At 39.4% G+C, this 20,622-nt stretch overlaps 1 protein-coding gene across 1 annotated transcript in view; it reads right to left on the reverse strand.

Annotated features, from left to right (window-relative positions):
- LOC121897921 (aryl hydrocarbon receptor nuclear translocator-like protein 1) overlaps positions 1 to 19,865 on the reverse strand; it is a 34,875-nt gene extending 15,010 nt beyond the window's left edge. Inside the window, exons 1-11 of the mRNA XM_042412721.1 lie at positions 19,604 to 19,865; positions 9,644 to 9,858; positions 7,171 to 7,234; positions 6,354 to 6,501; positions 5,806 to 5,826; positions 5,558 to 5,590; positions 3,360 to 3,389; positions 2,546 to 2,703; positions 1,247 to 1,326; positions 1,050 to 1,142; positions 371 to 488 (exon numbers count right to left, since the gene is read on the reverse strand). Coding sequence (XP_042268655.1) covers positions 371 to 488; positions 1,050 to 1,142; positions 1,247 to 1,326; positions 2,546 to 2,703; positions 3,360 to 3,389; positions 5,558 to 5,590; positions 5,806 to 5,826; positions 6,354 to 6,501; positions 7,171 to 7,216 — 727 coding nt within the window. The 5' untranslated portion in view covers positions 7,217 to 7,234; positions 9,644 to 9,858; positions 19,604 to 19,865. The remainder of the gene's footprint in view (positions 1 to 370; positions 489 to 1,049; positions 1,143 to 1,246; positions 1,327 to 2,545; positions 2,704 to 3,359; positions 3,390 to 5,557; positions 5,591 to 5,805; positions 5,827 to 6,353; positions 6,502 to 7,170; positions 7,235 to 9,643; positions 9,859 to 19,603) is intronic.
- Between the last annotated feature and the right edge of the window lie 757 nt (positions 19,866 to 20,622).

Here is a 20,622-nt window from a genome sequence, read left to right on the forward strand (position 1 = left end):
AAATGCAAATGCTATTTCAAAGTGCTAACACTGTTTAAAGTTCAAAAGAAAAGAAACGCTACAGACAAACCACTTACACAAAGCTGCAACAAAGGGCTTTGACATTTTAAAATGTCTCAGTTCAACCAACAGACAATACAAACATGTGCTGAAATTCACAATAGATATCATCAGCAACGTCAGAAGCCAGCATTGAGATAGCTGACAGCTACAGTTTTTCTTGGTATCTAACGGAGTGGTTTTACCAGAACGCTTGTGAGAATATTACAGATTAAGATGTGACCTCAGAGTGGAGGTAAGAGAACAACGTTACATATGTCCTCATTCTTTAAAAAAAAAAAAAAGACAATATGAATCAGTACTTCCTTACTTTTTGCGTCAATGAGCCTCTCGCGAGGGGCGGTATCGGAAGAGGACAGCTGCTCTTTGACCTTGGCAATGTCCTTGGGGTGAAGGTAGTCAAAGAGGCTCTGACCTATCAGGTCGTTCTGGAGACAAGAGAGATATACGAATGAGAAACAAGGAGAGAAGGAACAGAGGAAACAGAGGAAACAGAGGAGGAGACAGGAGACATGACACAATAAAAACAAGTACAGCACTAACAAGTAAAACCTCTACTTGCAAAAATAACTTGGAACAACCTTTACTTCTCTGAGTTGGTGCTGTGATTAACGCTACATACGTTACTTGGTGTGGTGGCTTTTCTGGGAAACTACAAGTGAACTGCTGAGATGTGCAGAATTTCCAACTCAAGAAAACGTTGTGATGATCTGCAGCTTGGATTAGATTATTCATGGTGATAAAATTCTGCTGATTTGTGAAAGTTGATATTTTTGTAAAAAGCCTTCATATCGTCTTTTCAGGAAATACAAGGTCAGTACTGTGAGCTACTCATTTGCAGGAAATGACGGACGAAGGACAGAGAAAGTTTCATTGATTAAACAAACTGCAAGTCCTTCATGGCTGAGAGACTTTAACAATACGTTGGCAAAAAATCATATCAACACTAGCCTTTTTTTTTCTGTGGTGCTAAAACATTGTCTGCATACCTGGCTGTAGTTGAGAATCTTGTAGACTGATTCAGAAACAAAGAGGATCTTTCCACGATCACACCCAACCACAAACAGGAAACCATCAGAAGCCTGCATTATTAATCACAGAAAACACTGGAATAAATATTGGGATTTCAAAAATATCTTTACGGTATAAAATGATATCTCTGTGTATCATGCATAGATGTACTCACCCTTAGTATCAAGTGCTTCAGTTCATCATCTGAGAGGAAGGAAGGCTTGTAGTTGGCTTCTGTGTATGGGTTGGCTGCACCTGCACACAACAGTAAAGACACTATTCACACATGTAGGTAATAAATGCACCTGCACATGTCACAGCTCACATTTTTTGTATCTTTCCTTGAGTGAAAGTTATAAGCAGCTATTTTATTCGACATCTAATTCAAGTATGCTATGAAGCAAGAATCCTGTTTTATTTTTGGGTGTTTTTCTGTTCCACATTTGTAGATAGCCATTATGACTGTTAATCAATACCAAATGAATTATCAATTATTTGCTCAGCTGCTGAAATCTCTGGCTTTCATAAGCAACTTTCCATCCTCCCTCCCTTGCCCTCAAATTTTTAACTTCTTAACAGAGATGGTCATAACACATTTTGTTCTCTCGCTAACTTTAACCCCTTGTAAAGATGTATTGTGTTTTATTATAATACGAGGTGTATTATGATAAAACACAATACATCTTTTACATCCTTGACTAGCTTGTGCTTTTCAATCTCTGATGATGACTTTTACATTACTTTTACTCAAAATCAGTTATGGCTCTAACAGTCTAAATATATGAATATAGTGGCAGTATTATTATACAAACCATCACTTTTTATATTTTTGCAGGTAATTTGGTTTGCCTTTTATCATGGAGCAAAAACTTTGCATATTTTATTTACACACCTTTTGAAAAGATTTCCAAATATAATTAAAGTTTTGTGATATGGCAAAAAAATCTTGTATCTAAATGTTTGTGCACAACAAACTAAACTCAAATTTGTATCTCTTGAAGCACAAATTCACTCTGTTGGATCTCTCAAGTACAAAACTGGTTTTGCAAGTAGAAATTGTTGTGCATTTGATCCGGTTTGTGCACATATGTGACATATTTTTTTGCACTATTTTTCCTCGGAAAATGGTGAAAAATTCACATATAAATAGATTCTCAAAAGCACACATGATTTGCACTCACACCACCAGTTTAGTACTTTCTGCATTAAAATGAACAAATGTAAGTTTAGTTTGTACAAACATCTTTTTCGCTTCATAAAACCTTATTTACATTTGGAAATCCTTCGAAACATTTGTAAATTATATATGCACTTTTTCACTCCCTTATTTCATCCTATATCCTTTATATTTATCATCTCTATCCATCCAGGAACCAGAGAAGTCCTCCACATTATGCTTACTAATATTCTGCAGTACCAACCTCAGCTGAACTATCCGTCTATACAATAAGCGATTATACTAGGTCATCCTAACCTCTGAGTGTCTTCATGTGCTGGACGGCCATGCGCAGGACAGTCAGCTTGTCCAGCTTGCGGGACATGGCGTTACAGGTGGGTACCAGTGATGCCAGCTCGTCGATGAAGCTGTTCATCTTGTCCCTGCGACGCTTTTCAATCTGGCTGTGAGCCTCTCTGTGGAGATACGGGGAGAAGCACTAGACATTAACAAGACAGATACAGATTAAACTTCTCTTGCCCCCACCAAAGTCCAAAGTAAATATGTACAGTAATTATTTCTGTGATCTAACTGTTACAAAAAAAGACAAATTCCTAAAACTGAATAGGAAGGTAGGAATGCAAGATCAGGCAAACTATCCTTCAGTGGGCTGCATTCTTCCACTCCGGATTATCCATCACCTCACAGTCTTAACTAACATGATATAAATCAGCTCACCCGCCGCTAAGAACACACTGCTCTCGAAGATGAGAGATGAAATGCCATTTTTGGAGTGGAGTCTATTCTTCAGAAGTGTAAGAATACATCCTCAGGTCTATCCGACCCGTCTGTTCTGCCTTCACTTCTTCTTGACTACACTAGCAGCCACAAAAGGGAGTTTTCACTTTCCACGCAAGAGAAAGAGAGCTTGTCATTAGCCATTAGGTAAGCTCTTACAGTCCCTTAGTTCCACATAAAGCTTTGATCTATACACTTCAATGTATAAAGTTTCTTATTATCAACATACACAAAGCTCTCTTTGTCTCCAATCAGACAGTGACATTTAATTCATGTAAGGGAGATGAGAAGGGAAGGGGAATGAGAGAGAGGGAATGGAAAAGAGTTTTTATACCTGGCATTCTTAATCCGTCCCTGTTGGTCGCTGGAAAGACAAACAGAGAAATATTAGATGGGGGGAAATTGGCAAAAGGGGAAAATATTCTTCAAGATTTGAGGTTTAAAGCTCAGTTTAAATTTATGGGACACAAGGTATTTTGAAGAAGAGGAAGGGAAAGGGTGAGTAAAGGGAGGGAGGGAGGAAGTTGGGGAGGGAGGAAATGGGGCCACAGCTGACCTCACAGGTTCTGTAACCAACCTCATTTGTTGGTTTAAACAGTATCAAAGCTTATGCAACCCAGGATAATGCTCTGGGGTTATATTTGACTGTACAATCTGATGACTGATGTAATACAGATATGACGAAATGCTGAATAAATCCCTTCGTATTCTTTGTCACACACACACACACTTATGTAAAAGTGTAACAATAGGGAGAATTCACACCCCACCCTTTGGCACAACGCACAAAAAATGTTTCCATCCCGCACAGACTGAAATGCATCTTGATTTTTCCTAATTGAAAGAATGACTTCTGACATTTAGATCACAGATAGTTCATGTGGTTGCTCTATTTTTACAGTTTTATAGGCCTTTTCCATACACATCTGCTGGCTTGGCTTGACTTGGTTTGACACGGTACGTCAGCCCAGTACAGCAGGGATTTGCATCTCCATTACAAGAGGGATACCTGCTCGAAGGTTTGTCTTTTAACTGATGACACACTTGTCTTGAGTTGAAAGCAGCGGGCTGTATACATCATGGCTGTGACTAGTGGTCAAAGTCGCGGCTATAAAACGGTGGATAAACAGATTTCATTTCTGATAAATTCTTCACAATAAAAGCCTTCTGTTAGTTTGTCAGTGGAAAGCTTTTAATATGAAGCAGCAGCAGCGGGAAATGTTTTCATCAGCAGTAACTTAACACGGCTCTGATACATTTGAAAGCGGACAGGAATCAATAAAATAAAGCAGATATCTGAAACAGGAACAAACTGGAACACAGGAGAGAAACTAAACTTCAAACCACAGAGATTCAGTTAGAAGCTACAAAAGTACTGTGAGCTGAACACACAGAAGCTTTTAAAAATGTCTCTCTCTCTGGTCTCCACAGACATGAGTTGAGTCTCATAACACTCGCTTAGAGGCGGGTCGGGTGCCCTTTGGCCCGACTCTGAGGATGATCCATCTCAGGCGCGACTCAGCACAACTTGGAGCGTTTAAACTGGTAATGGAAACGCAAATCAGCGCAGGATGGTTTGACAGGGACCGGCCAAAAGTGCCAATGGAAAAACCCTATTAGAGTTCCCCTTTATTATATTGGAGTGGAGGTAGAAATCTCAAGACCTATGATAAAACCTTGAAAAATAATGAACTGTAAGGATAGACAGATGGAGCCTGGATTGTACTACTGGAGGAATTTTAGACTTACACAGTGTTAAATTACAATCACTGAAGAAACTGACATTTTAAATGATGCATTAATAAACCAAAGTAAAACTAAAAGATAGCTAAGTTTGCCAATTATTAATTCTATATTTATATTTTATTTCAATTGATGAATAATTGATTTGTAAAATGGAACTGCGATATAAATTTGAAGAAGGTTTTTAAATTTTGCTCAGTTATTCCATTTTCTAACAAATCAGAAATCCCATCTCAAAATTATTTTGTATCCTGCTTTAAGAACTCTTATTTCCATTTTATGATGTGTTCATTTAAAGATGTGTAAGCAGTAGCAGTGTGCCAACTGCAAATCAAATAGGCCCAATTATTTTTTGTGATTCCATTTTAAAATGCAATAATAATAAATTAATCATTTAATATATGATTTAGGAAACAGACTCAAACTGGCTATTTTTAAAGATGTATTATCCTTTTTATTTATTTTTTCTTTACAGTTTATGAATGTATAATTTATATGCAAATGTATCATGTTATGATATTTTTATTTGTCAATCTATAACTTGATTATAACTAAACACTGTAACAGTCTATAATTATTCCCATGGTGAATGGCAGATTTCATAGATAAATACCACTATGGGTACGTTGGAATACATGTTTTTGTGATTTGGGTGGACAAAGCCTGAGAGTCAAGTTTAACTTATTTCAAAGGGAAACTGGATCATTTCAGCAGCAGTGAATAGGATGGAAATATAGCAAGAAAAAACCAGCACCGGCTTTTCTCACCATGGTAATGATGGCACCTTACCTTCCCAGTTTATCTTTATCTGGGTCCATGTCACTAAGGAGGAAAAGACGAAAGATAATTAGTTTCAAGAAGACCATTGGAGACCATTCAAATAACCAGAGAAAAGCTTAACACAATACAGGTTCACTGGGTTCAGTAGCTTTCTCAGTCTATTCATCATTTTATGGTGCAAAATAACTGTGGGCATTTCAGACTTTGATAAATGAAACTTAACACATCTATTAACATCAAGTCATGTTTGAACTTACTCGAATGAGAAGCCATCAATTCTGCAAAGAAACACAAATGTATTGATGAGTTTGTGTCATTGAGGTATTGAGAAATTTAATTATTCACAAGTGTAAACAGCATAATTGACGGACAGTGTTTAATAATACACATATTTTTGGCTGAGCTGCAACAGTGGTGCCAACCCTATAACCACAATTGCACGTGACTGATTGAGTCAGTGGCTGAATGATAAAGTTACACCACTGTTTGGCTGTGACATACCCTCATCAGACATGAGGCCAATATGCTGCTTGTTCAACTGTTCTTTGTGGTAGCTTGTGAAACTGCCTTTCTTTGCCATTTCTTTAAGTTTCCTTGTTTTTTCTTCTTAATGCCTTACTACTACTTCTTTTTTCATTCCTGTTCTTCTATTCAGTGCCCCTACTTCCCCCCCCCTTTCTGTCTCTCCACCGTGCCATTTTCTTTCTTTTGTGCCACTTTTTTTTGCCTTTGTATCACTTTTTCTTTCTTATTTCTTTGTCTTTCTTCAATCTCCCCTTCTCCCTATCCTTCCTGGTGTCCTTACTGGTAGTCGGTGGTGCTGCCCTTCCTCTTGCGGGTGTAGTCCATGCCAGGCGTGCTGATGGAGCTTGAGATGAGGTCAGTGGAGCCGGGGGACATGAAGTCAGTCATTGTAGACGAGATGTCCATCCTTTGGTCTGCCATCAGGTCATCTGGAGAGAAACCAGATCTGTCATTCAGCCCAGCTCTTCAACAGTACCTTTTCTGAATGGAGTTGGTAAGAGGCTGTACAGGTATTGTGATGACTGACAATTGCATTCTTACTGTGGGAAGGTAAAGGCATTTAGAGTGGAAATCCATGGCCACAAAACCTGAGATTATGCATGCTCAGTACAGTAAAAACCACTCATAAACACAGTATTACTTCAACAGATAAAATGTAAATAACATAGAACAGCAAGGGGTTGTTGACTGTAATAGTGTGTGTTCAAATATGTAAATAAACTACCAACTAATGACCCTATGTGCATCTTTATTATCTTTATTGACTGCATTAATCGGTAACAAGAAATACCGATAATGGTTAAAAGGTCAAAAGCGGTCTTTGAAACATCAGCAGTTTGGCGAGTTTCAGTGGGGACGACTAAGCACACAACAATTTCTGGGGACAAAGATTAAAAAAAAAAAAAAAAAAAAACATTCCAAAACTCAACATTTCCATTTCACAAATCATTGAGGGAGCAGACACATGGACAGAAGGAAATAAAAGATAATGGATATTCCTTGGGATGGGTCAAAAATATTTGTCATTGTGACAGGGAGTGTCTCGGTTTATAGGAGGATAGCAGTTTAAAGTAGGATTATTGTGAAGTCACACTCACCACAGATGTTCATCACAGCCTCTGTATTAAAATCATCTCCTTCCATCCACTCTGGAGCCCTCAACTGAGAACACACAAAAAAAAAACCATCCCATTAGCAACAAGAACCAGCAGGAGCGGAGTTATTTAAACTGTGCAAAAAAACAAAACAAAAAAAAAAAAACCAACCAAACAAACAAAACAAAAAAAACAGTTACAGTTGCCTGGACACATGCGGAAAACATCATGTCATCTAGGTCAAATGCGGAGGCAGAATGAACAGGAAGTGACTATTGTCTCAGTGCGATGTATGTGTAGAAATACAGTGTGTCAGTTATTACTTCCCCAAGCAGAAATAGGTCATACCATATCAGTTACATGAACGACATGAGTCTAAGTGGTAGCGATGTGTCATGTGTGCTCCAATTACTAAATTCAAGTTTTATGTAGTGTAAGCACTTTGAGTGATACTGACAACCACTCAAGAGGCAGTGAACTTACTTAAAAAAGACTTATCTACATAGTTTAATTGTTTGTTTGATTTTTATTTACTTAAGACAATTTAGTAATTGATCAAATTCAGTCCAAGGACATCCCAATCAACATCCTTTATTATTTTGTATTTGCCAATACAGTCTAATCTGATACTTGTATTTACCTACATGTACATGACACAGCTGCCCAGTGCACACTCGAGCTACAAACTGAAAATGAGATACGTTAGAACTTGATTCATTCTGGGATAACTTTTTTTTTTTTTTGCAGAAGATGTTCAGCATACATATTAAAATAAAGAGACATAGCAGCAGAAGATATGCAATGTTGATTAAATATGTATCTGACACAAAGAAATTACAGGGTGACCTGCTGACACATCTTATTTTTCACAAACTACTTGATCCAAATACTGATGATTTGTTTAAAACTTTTAAGTCAATGAGCTTAAATTATTGATATGTTTTAAAGTTTTGCTGGGAGACTGAAACTCCTGAAACCAGCTACAGAGAGAATTTATCACTCTGTTGGATTTGTCAGAACAACAAAAACACTTGTGATTGCACAGTAGTGTTAAAGTCTTTTTCTCACAAATGATCTTTGGCTGGATACACACACAAGCTTGCAGAGAGCACTTTTACCCAACGGCAGCCAAGTTTAATTTTGGCCCGTCATCAAATTACTCACGACATAAACATTAGAGACGGCTGATATGACCTCATGTCGGCAATGTTTGTTCTTTTAACTGGTGAAAATGACGGTCAGCACTTGCTAAAAATAAGTTAATGGATTTTTTGTGTGCTGATCTTTGCCAATAAGAACAAGAGAGGTGTGTAGTTTTCCAATCCTACGGTTTAGAACTCAGTCTCTTACACCAGTGCACCCAAATTGGTTTTTTATAGTCGCATATGCAGAGAAATGCTCACACTGAATATTCAGCAATAGCAGCCTGAGGTGGACAAAAGAGCAGCGTAAAAAATAATATGACTTTTACTTGTAGTCATATATTATTTTTACATCGTATTAGTTACTTTTATGTGAGTTGGGAATCTGAATGCTTCGTCCACCACTCACTGAATGACATGAAAACAACATGAAACTGTATTTTAAACATAAAAACATTCTGCTTTGAATAATAATTTGTGTCCAATAGTTTTTTTTTTCATAAGAAATTTCAATTACTTTGTTAGAAATTCTAAAAATTACCCCTTCTACCTCAATGAAATATCCTGAATCTATGAATATGCAAAAGATTTTAAAAGTTAAAAAAAAAAAGTTTAAAAGCTTAACTTCTGAATGGATCTGACCCAAATCTCTGTTCTCCATAAGCCTGCCTGCGCTCCATAAGGTTATTTAATGTTACGGCTATGATTTGGATCGTGATATAGAGATAAAATAATAATGTTAAATGGAGCATGATGCAATATAATGTGATATTGTTGCTCCAAGCAGACTTGCTTGAATAGAGGAGAAACAGCTATTAAATAAAATATTCACACTCTTCTGTAAATGTTTATTCACATAACTTTAACTGTATTACATTCATAAAGCCATATTAAAGTTTTGATTATTTCAAAGTTCCGTCAGATGTGGAGATCACTTAAGGTGGACTGAACTTTAACTGACCTTTAAGGTGGACCAGCTGCTCTCATTTTGTGGTGGTCTCAGTCGCTCCTAAACAGATAAATGGCTGCTGCATCAGCTATCTCACAGGGTGACGACAGGATGATCTGACTATGGACAACATTGCCCAATTCTAGTGTTTTCAGTGAAGGCTTGCTCTCATTATATGTCACTCTTACTCACTAAAGTAGGAGTAGGCGAGGCAGAACGGGTGTGTGCCAGAAAAGTAAGTCTCTACATTTTTCTGTACTCTCTGGCAGATCTCACATGAGTCACACTGATGCATAAGATCAGTGGGCAGCCTTCCTCGGTTCAAATGTAGCTCTCTGAAATATGAGTGGGAACAGCTTGCACAGAACAGAGCTGCTTCAGTTACCTGGATAGGAAACTGGAACAGGCCTCCTGGACGGGCCTGGTATCGTCTGGATCAGTCTGGTCTGCTCCGTCGTTCTGATTTGGTCTGACTTTGGTTTGATTCAGCCTGACCTAGTTTCATCCGGTTTGATGTGGTCAGTCTGCCCTGGTGTGGTCTGATCCTTAGGAAACTGGTGCAGACTGTCAGTCAGGTGCAAAATCTTATCTTTCAAAAATCTGAAATTATAAAACACAATAAAGTAGATCAGAAAACATAAACAAACCCACACATGTACAGATTAGAAAACTTGATTAAAAGCAAAATATGGAACACACTTTAAAACAAACAAGAGAACTCCTTGTGTTCATTATTGCTGACCTGAAAAATGTCATAACAGAATCTGGGCTAATTGGATAATTGGATTGGATAACTTTTGTCTCCCCCTTCAGGCAGAGAGAGTAATTACAAAAACACATCCTTCAACACATGCTTACGTAGCCTGTTCCGTCGCTACTGTTGTGCCTGTAAAATGGCAAATTAATTGTTTAACTGCAGGCCAAAGAGGTGAAGGTCATAAAATGTTTTATTAATGAGAAGTGGAGAAAAACCAACAATGGAGAGTCCTGTGATTGGTTAGTTTATGAGGAGACAAGCCAGACAATGTTATGTTTGGTATATCGTCAACACGCTTGCCAATTAGATGCCAATAAGAGAACTAATAGTTTTCATTACTCAGACTAAAAACCTAAAATTGAAAGCCATAATAGACCACAAATTGTCCAAATGCCACATCCAGACAGTACAGGGAAAATCAGTCCTGGGTAATGCGGCTGCCATGAAGGCACTAACCATCCTGAAGACGGCCTAGTTGGAGAAAATGAGCATATAGTTTAGGAATGCCAATGCAATTGCGAAAAAAGGCAGGTCATTTCAAGATTACGAATGGCAAAGCAAGTAAGTTGTCACTCTTTTAGTCTAGAGAGTCCAGAAAGGACCTGGGACAGCTGTGGTTCCAACCCAGGACCTTCTTACTGTGAGGCAACAGTGCTAATCACTGAGCCATCATATAACATGATGAGGGAGGTCTGCTAAGAAGAGGAGTGGCAGGCCAAGTCGGTGGCATATGTGACCGATGGTGCTGCGGTGATGACAGGGGCATGTAAAGGTGTAGTGAGCAGGCTGAAAGGAAGTAACATGCATGTCCTTGGCGTTCACTGTATGGCCCAACGTCTGGAACTAGCTTTCAAGGATGCCATCAAGAGGTGCTCTATGGTAAAACAGCTTGAAGATATGCTGTCGGGGCTGCATACATTCTATTGTAAAAGCGCTCACAATGGGGCAAACCTCAAGTACAGCTTCAAGATGATGGAGCAGAAGCCCCTTGTACCAACTAGGGCTGGAGGCACCAGCTGGGTTTCTCACCTCAGGGACATTGATCATTTTCTGAGAGGCTACCAGGGACTTACCCAGCACCTAGAACAGTAGGCTAATTAATTGATTGAATATTAAAAGGTTAAGTCAGTTGACTGTAATGAATTATTTACAGTGTAATATAATGAATTGAACTAACTTATTTTTCAAAGTGGCCATTGACCTAAACAATTTTCTTGTTTGACTGATTTTGTATAAAGATTCAGTCACCAGATGAGTGCTGAAGGGATGCATCCAGTGCAGAGGACAAAGCACACCACTACTTCCAAACCTGGCACCATCCAGCAGTTTTCATGTTCTGCAACTTCATGCATGACTGCCTGACCCACCTCAGCAGCCTCTAAGACTCTTCAAACCTAATCTGTCATAGTGACTTAAGTACATATCCACCTGAGAGCCAGCCAGACAGTGCTCACAAAATACAAAACCAGGTGAGTGAGAACTGACAAGTTGTGAATGGTTGCTTAGCTGAACATCTTGAATAAACTTACTAATGTACCACAGAACTGGCCCCAAGCTGAAAGCCTGTATGGACCAGTACGAGAACATCCTGAACCGTGTTATGAATTGCCAAGTTCAAGCTGCTTGACCAACTCTGCCAGAGTCTGCAAAGTCGATTCACTGACATGAGCACAGAATTGGTGAATTGGAAGTGGAGGAATGAACCAGACACTTCCAGAGCGTCCTGGCATCCTCAGGGGTCTCTACTTAACTCATCGCAGACCAGTGGACCATCCTCAAGACCAGATTGTACGAGAAGGGAAAGAGTCTCCACACGAAGACCTGGCTGGATATCAACAGGTTTTTGAGACCCCAGGTCCCTGATATCCTCAGCCTGGTTGACCTCATTCTCACCCTACCAGCCTCTACAACAGACTAAGAAGCTTCAATCAAATGAGGTTAGTGAAGAGTGACTAGAGGTCCTATCTTACATCAAGAAGCCTGTGTGACCTGCTGACCATCCAGTTTTCCATTCCCTCCATAGAGGATATTCACCACATCCCTACCGTCCAGCTCTGGCATCAGGCTGGCATCCGGCCTAGAAGGCCAGAATTTATGGAGGGGAAGAGGAATGCTCAGGAACGCGCAACTGAAACTTCATAATCTGATTCTGCCGAGCGGGAATGACATTAATCTGAGACTGGGGATGAGGATGGGGGTAGGAATGTTTTTGTTTTTTGTTTTAATCTGCCTAACTCATTAAATGTAACTCCCCTCAGTTCATCAGTTTAGTGGTGTGTGTGTGTGTGTGTTATTTATGTGGGTATGAGAGAGAATGAAATAAAATAGTATGAAATAAAATATCCTATTGCTTGAATATTGTAGATCTTGTTTTATTATTTTTCACATGCAGTTACAAACTGCCGGTGACAAGAAAAAGTGGCTGGTAAAAAAATTGAGTGATTGGTAGATTTTGGAATCTACCAGCCACAGTAGCAGGAGGACAAAAAGGTTAATTTCCAACTCTGCTGTATCCCCACAATTGAGTGTAGTTAGCTAAATATGCTCCTTGACTTTGCAAGTAACGCTCTGTTACCACCGTAACAGAGCCACTGTTACCACTGCAGATAGAGAGCTAGTTTGCCAGACACGCTAACAATTGCATCTTACATTAGAGCAGAGAGCACCCTGTTTAATCTGTTCCTTACACTTTAGCTCTTGCATTTTTGGTTTTAGAAAGGCTGGAAAAAAACCTGCTCTCATGGATGCTAACAGGCTTAGCCAAGGTAGCCTGGTTACCCTGGTTACCCTGTAGTGTTGCTGCCTTCAGAATGACAAACAAGAGACCCATAACATTGACCTAGTGCAACACTATTATTAAAATGTTCTGTTATCTCCATAGTGAAACGATACCACGTCACCCCGTCACCCCTTCTCTCTCTGTGACGGTCGGCTTTGAGTGAAGCCGTTCAAAACAAGGATTAAAACATTTCTGATGTGGTCAGACAGCACGTGAACCAGTTCTGAGAGAGAAAAATGTAGTTAAAGTATTGCAGTAAAAGTAGTGGTTCGGTCCCTCTGACTGATATATTATTATATATGACATCATTAGATGATTAATACTGAAGCATCAGTGTGTAAACAGCATGTTACTGTTGTAGCTGCTGGACATGGAGCTAGTTTCAACTACTTTATATACAGACAATAAATCAGGATTAAACAGCTGTCAGCAGGTATCCATTAAGGTTGTTTTCCTTTTCCACTGCAGCAAAACTGTTTCAGTAATAGTTTTGACCAGTGAGCCATTGTTGCATATTACCAAACTGTGAATTTTGTGTACCGTTACATCCCTAATATAATGTTCAGCCATTGTTATGGGGTACATGCATCAGATGTCTAGTTTGACAAACGAGAAGCTACCTTATCAAAAATCACTTGAACGCACAAGCAGACAATCTCACATTCTCAATAATGTGGGCTTGGACAACCTTTAGTAAGAAAATGATGAGACAATAAAAGTCAATCTGACACCGTGACTGATTCCTGTAAGAGATCAGAAAAAGATACTTTGAGCCACCTACATTTTTAATCTGCAGTGGAAAAAAAAAAAAGCTCAAGAAGCACTGTTGAAGTAGCAGGCAGCAGAGTACTGGGTCAGGAGAGGCTCGGTGAGCTCTTTTACTGGGACAAAGCTCTGGGCTAGAAGGGGAAAACCACTATGTCATGATTGAACACTGAAAGGAACTGGTGCTGGAGTGGAAACTGGGTCAGTCAGTCTCTATGGTCTCAAACCAGCCAGCCTCAATTTCCATCCACCACCTACTTGTTCTTCGTCAGTGAGTCAGCAAGCCATTCAGCTTAATTTCCTTGTTCTACACTCTACACCCACTCAGACCGTCAGAAAGCAGCCAGCAAGCCTGTTCATAAACCACGGAAACATCCTGGCATCAAGTCAGCCGTCCAATCTCCCAAATCGCAAACTGTTCGACCCTAAGGATGTAAATTGTTAGGAGTTTTGTTGATACCGAGGCTCTTAGTGTTACTATTCTAACATTTTGTGAACAAGGGAGATGCATTTGTAATTAGTTAGGGGTTACTTAATTTTTACTTTGGCAGAAATAATAACAAAACATAGCCACAAGTAGTGGTGAGAAAACATTTTCAATGTAGCATCTCTGAAAATGGTTATTTCATCAAACACAACCCACTTCATCAGACAAAGATATGACCCCAGACCATGAAAACATCACTGCTGTATAATTATTAATGGATACATTGGAAATTAATTCAATTTGGCTGCAAAGAGAGTTTAGAAGGCTGTGCAGCAGAGTCATTAACCAAATTTGGTAGTGAGTCCACAAATTTAGTCATGCTAGTTTGACCCTGTATAACTTCCTTGCTTACAATAGCTGCCAAGTTTTTTATTCAGATGATTCACTAAAGCTGAAACTTTCCTGAAGGTTGCCAAAACTGCTGGTGTGGTGTGACTTTAATATTGAAGCAGCAGCTACTGAAAGCCACAAGTGCGTGATGAGTACAAAATAATGAAGTTTTTGTATTACACCAGCCTCTATGTACTTTGCTGTTTGAACAACGTTTATTTTCAAATGTCTTAAAATGACTCAAACATACAAACTACAAAAATGATTCCTCAACTCACTATATGGTGTTGGTCTGATGCAATTTTTGCTCACGTTTTGCTGAGTGGCCTTTGTCAGGCTCAGCCGCGTTGCAGCTGCTTTAATAATAACTGCAATGTGAAAGCTGTTGCTCATAGTGATAAACCCACAGAAAACTATACTATCACATGAGTCTGCAGTTCCCCTCAGCTCTGCAGAGTATTTTAGTATCTTACAATTGATTGTTTTGGTTTTACAACCTTAAATTAGTCAGTTAGATTCAGTCTCAGCGCTCTGATCACCCTGGTTTCCAGCGGCAGGAGGCAGCTGTTTTTAATAAAAATGTTCTGATGAACCCACTGTACATGACCTGCCCAGTACCAAACAACTAGACTTGCATTTGTCAGGTTGTCAAAGCTAAAGTGGCACTTGGGTGCCCTCTATAAAACACTGACAGGAAACAATCCTAATACCTGCAGACAGCTGGCTAGCTAGCGTTAGCTCCCCAGCAGCTAGAGACAGGCTAAAAAAAGCAAAATCCACACACTGTTCTGCAGACTCCGTTACTTTATTTCTAGCAACTATCTCATGAACAAACACACAAAAAAAAGAGTGTGCACATTCTTTAGTGAGCCACCTGGAGTCAAGACAGTAACGTAAATCTATCATGTATGTTACTTTTTGACTTACAATAACCTTTTTGTGCACGTTATAACTCTACTTACAGTGTGCCAAAAATATTTCAGTACATAACCCGGTCCTACTATGAAATTAATGAGGCTCTCCTTTAGTACAATCTGTGATACATTGTCACATGACCCGGAGCACCTGCCACATTCACACCTGTTTAGAGCCGTCCACCTGTGACTTGATCAAGCAGTATACATTTCAGTGCCAAGAATGTGAACAAACACTGAGATTAACTCTGAAAACAGCTGATACAAGATTACTTTAGAAGGCAAGAAAAAGATAAGGAACCACAATTACACATATTTACGTTACAACAACAGCCATTCACAGTTCATATCAGCTGATGCCTAATCCATTTGCTCCACACTTACAGTGTAAGTAAATTCTCCAACAATGTTCCTTATAACAAGGTAATTGTAAAATCCATTTTAAATGTGTAATGAAACGGCAGCTCTTGTATGCAGGGTTGGGAATCACAGGGCAACAGGGTGAAAATACAGTCAGGATGAGTCAAAGATGACTAAGTAACTTTAAGTACCATACGCGTGTTTTAAACTCTCTGATTAGACCTCTGCCCTGTTGAACATGATTGCACCTGTTACCGGATTTGTGGTCACCAGGATCCCGTTTAAAGAATTTACAGCTGGAGGTGTTGTTGCTGTCTGGATGTGTCATGGCTGTGTAGGGCCTTGACAAGTGAAGATAACATTTTATTTATTTCAAAAAGCAAAAGAGTTTTATAGCTGAGATCCAACAGTGTATATATCCATGTTGTCTTTATGCAAACAGAACAATACGATCATTAGCTGCTGCTAAAGGACACACTGCGGTTTTCAACAGACATCATATGGAACTGCATGAAAAAATACATTTAGGAATAATCAAGTCCATTGTCTACTTTTTTAAAAATCACATTTGTTTTCCAGTGTGTTTAAAAAAAAATGATATGAACTGTAACTAATACACGGCTCACATGTTGCCAGATCAGCCTGTTCCCCAAAACACAGAGGTCTAGTCCAGTTATGAAGGGAGACTGCTCTCACAATGTTTCCGCTGCATCTCCCTCCAAACTCCAGCAGCTATTACGAGCCTGCTTCAGTCCTGTGTGATCCTCGAGGAAAACACGGTCTGTTCATGTCAAAGTCATTACTGATAAAAAATTTTAGAAAAACAGACTTGTGTATGATAATCCTATAGTTCAGTTTGACCATGAAAAAAAACATCAGAGCAGGTAGCACAACATGAACAGCTGTAGGAAGGACTACCATCACTCAGAAGTCAAACGGCTGTAAATCACTGCTGCATTTTCAACTTTTTTTTTTTACCTTGTGTACTGCGACAAGAAAAGGAAAAAAAACCACCACCTGAACACTAGGGATGTACATAGATTATAGAGTTTCTCCTAATGGTTTTCCCCAAGTGACACATCTCTGTGTTAATGGGGTCTCAGGATGCATTTGATCTGCCAAAACAAGGCATGTGGCCAGTAACGGGAGCTTTAGATGCCTCTGATCAAGTATAAAATTAGCCACAATGCCAATATCCTGACTTGTTTGACTTGGCAGGGCTCTTCGGTTACGAGTATTCATTGCTGACAATGCTGTTCACCTCTCCTGGAGGTCAATTTGAAACCGCTTTCCTGAATGAAGCTTTGGATACAGGCCAAAAATCACAACAGTGCTCTATATGTGAAGCAGTTTGATTATCTTTAAAAAGAATGAAAATAAATTACCAAGTCAACTGATGACAACCTTTTTTTTAACTAGGAATATTTGATAACTGCTTATCAGGAGTTCAGCAATTAAACATTTGAGCAATTACTATATTAAAAAAACAAGCGGGCACAAAATGATTTGCCGCCCTTGCAAAACTGCAAAATTTCCTTACAGCTTGGATTACTGTGCATAGCAACCGTGATCAGAGCCTGTGAAGCTGGCACAATGTCAGTGCTTTTCCATATGCCAGGAATGGCACTGAAGAAGGTGTTGTTTTCCTTGATGATGTGTTGGAAATTTGAGTTAATCCAAACTGAAGTAAGCACCTATCGGCTCTAGTTCTTCATCCTAGAAGCTCCTTGCTTTTGTGTTTTCTTGCAGTCCCTCACAAGACTGGTCTACCACCTACAGAGAATCCCTTTTAAAAGGTCCGACTCATCCATAACACACTACCACACGGGTTTTCACTTTTTTTTGCTTGATTTGACATCAGGAAGATCATAACTTTATCATTCTGAAGGAAAGACCAATGGTGACTTGAAATTTACTCCCCATTTATTTCAATATTTCAACATGAATTTTGTATTTTCTTTTAGCTTTTACTGATTAATTGATCATTAACATAACTGATAGCAAATCAAGGAATATCTGAACATGTGCATCCCTAGTAGCAGCCCCTGATCTGAGCAGTACTGACAAAGCATACTGAATAAACACCGTTAGTGTTTAGAAAATTGCAAGACATATGAAAACAGTAAGAAACAGCCATTAGTAGTAACAGGTAGATTACAGTAGCCTTAGTAAAAGCATTGATTTCTTTTCACTGAACTAAGAAAAGGTCTAAGAGGTTCTGAAGATTGTATCTCGTATCTGTATTGCAGCCATTATGGGAGCAGAAAAAGATAATATTTATGTTACTTCACATAATGATAACCACAGTAGCCCCACTCTAGGCAGCACAACATCAAATTGTAGCCATATGTTACCAGAACTCTTATACAGCAGAGAAGAATACCACCTACTGCTCCTGACAAAAATGCATGCGCTGAGTTCCCCTATTGTGAAAAATTATATTAGTATATATTATAAATCATGATACAGAGGTTGCTAAAAATAACTGAATTAAGGCATAAGTCAACCTAATTTTTCTCTTTCCCCCCATCTCATTGACGTCTCCACCTTTTTTTCCAAGGACACTTGGTTTTCTTACAGAGATGACTTGTTTGTTGTCTAATCTGTCTGATCTAAAGGGTGGTTAACCAAAGCCAAACAAATAATCCTTACAATTGTTACAGTTCTGCTGAATCATCACAACAACCTGCTGATATCACAATGCCTTCATGGCAATAAATCCATACTGATAAGCACTACTGCGGGTTGCTACCTGTCTGTGAACAAGAATAACAACATTTGTCGGTCCAAGTCTGAAGTTCACAATGGATGTTTTTCTTGTCATGAAAAGGTTAATACTTAAACCACTGATAACACTTCTTCCAGGCATACTTAATGAGAAAGATTTCTACAGAGATTAGAAAAACATTCATTTCAATGTGCATGGCAACCAAAATCAACAGGAAAATAAATGCATGGTGAAGACTGTAATCAATAACTGCCAGAATTGATCACATCAAGGATTTCCAATTAGATGCACACCACACCAGGAACCCCCGTTGGATAAGATGCCATTAAAAATCCAATCATCCAGGGTTCATGCTGGTGAGTATGACTCAGAAGATTGAATAACAGTGATAAACAGCTATTCCTCATCTTACTGGAGACGCCAAGAAAGCTCCTCGTGGTCCCGTTGTTCCTTGAACCCAACGATTGGGATCCCCCCCCCCGCTCCAAATCATACACCAAACAGCACCTGATTGCTCCTGGCGCACAATGTAACCAAGTCCCAGTGCCCACAATCATGATCATCCTTTGGCAGCCACTGCGGAGACTGCAGAAACCGAGCGGTCGCCACATTTCCACTGCCAATGCCAACACTGTCACGATATTTCATAACCAAACATGACCCTACTGTTTCGAAACAGCTATGGTCTCCGTCCGGGCTGCACACCACACGTCACTGTGTCATTATTTGAAGAGATATACGGATGGGGTCTTTGAAGTTATCGCGGCAGGATGCATGCTGTCGAAGAACCCGTGTGCCAGATGCCAACCAAGGCCTGTTTACATAGCTAGCGTGTTAGCATTGTTCACTTCGTCATGTTTACGTTAACATTTAACAACCCTGCGCACCGGTACTTACCTACGTGCGAGCTTCCTCTGAGTCGCGGTTATTACTGACACAAACAGTTAAAGCTAACCCGACGGGCTGTGGGCGGTTTCCCCACCTTTTATCCATAACACAGCATTTATCCCGTTGACTAATATTAGCATACAGCTGCTAGCTGAGGGACGCTAACTGTCAAGACTTGGCCAGTGAGCTAACGTCCCTCCTCCTGCTGTAGAAACCCACACTGACATGACCACAGCGCCGGGAAAACATCGACGATTTCCATCATGGATTAAACCCCCGCAAAGTCACCGAGGCACCATATCGAAAACCCGTAGGCTTGTTATTATTTTATACTTACAGCTGGTCCAATCAGATCGGTCTATCCATTGAACGCCGCTGGGTTATATGTAATAGCAACCCACAGAACTGTGACATAAACGATTTTTCAATCGGTGACCCAGTTTCTCTTCACCGTCATGCCTGTCGGACCACTAACCTAGTTTTTCAGCCAATGGCGTTTGTGCTACCACCGTAGGTCCCCCTCTGACCAATCAGACACGAGTTCAGGCAGTAAAAATATGACGGGCGTGCTATTCAACCAATAGCAGCCCAGGTAGAACGGAATGCAGAGGGTGTGTGTGTGTGTGTGTGTGTGTGTGTGTGTGTGTGTGTGTGTGTGTGTGTGTGTGTGTGTGTGTGTGTGTGTGTGACTTAAGTCACTTTCAGAGATAGATACCAGACTTAAAACCAGTTGATTGGGGACGGCTAATGCCAATAGGTAAAACGCAGACTTTTGGGGTCAGTGGTTAAGGTTAGGCAAGTAGTGGTTATGATTAGGTTAGGGTAAGTCCCCAGGAAATGCATGTATGTAAATACTCCAGAAGTGAACCTGTGTGTGTGTGCGTGTGTATCATCCAGTAGGTAGTCTTACAACACGAACTGACCATGTGCTTTAATTACCTTGCACTGTATTTGATACTTAAAATGGATCTATGTTGACCCCTGGTTTCTTCACTTATTTGTACTGTATGTGGACAATAAAATATGAGATACATAAAAAAAATCTGAATTTTAGTGTTTTTTAAGTTTAAGCTTTCGAGGAAAAAAAGCAGTTATTGCATTTCTCCACTTTTAGTTGGATTTGTCCTTTGATTTGTCACCTGTCTGAATATAAAGCAGGTGAAGTTGAATATCCATTTTTTAAATAAATTTTTGGGATTCCATTGTTTTGTTAATAATAACAAAACATATCTCTCATCCTAATCAATGTTTCATCCAATGACTAATATTGGTGATAGGTGTCATATTTTAGGTATGAGTAATAATAATAATCGATTAAATGATACATTTAATTTGTACTGCACTTTTCATTCATAG

This window comes from Thunnus maccoyii, chromosome 5 (assembly GCF_910596095.1).
Source record: "Thunnus maccoyii chromosome 5, fThuMac1.1, whole genome shotgun sequence".
Classification (NCBI taxonomy): Eukaryota; Metazoa; Chordata; class Actinopteri; order Scombriformes; family Scombridae; genus Thunnus; species Thunnus maccoyii.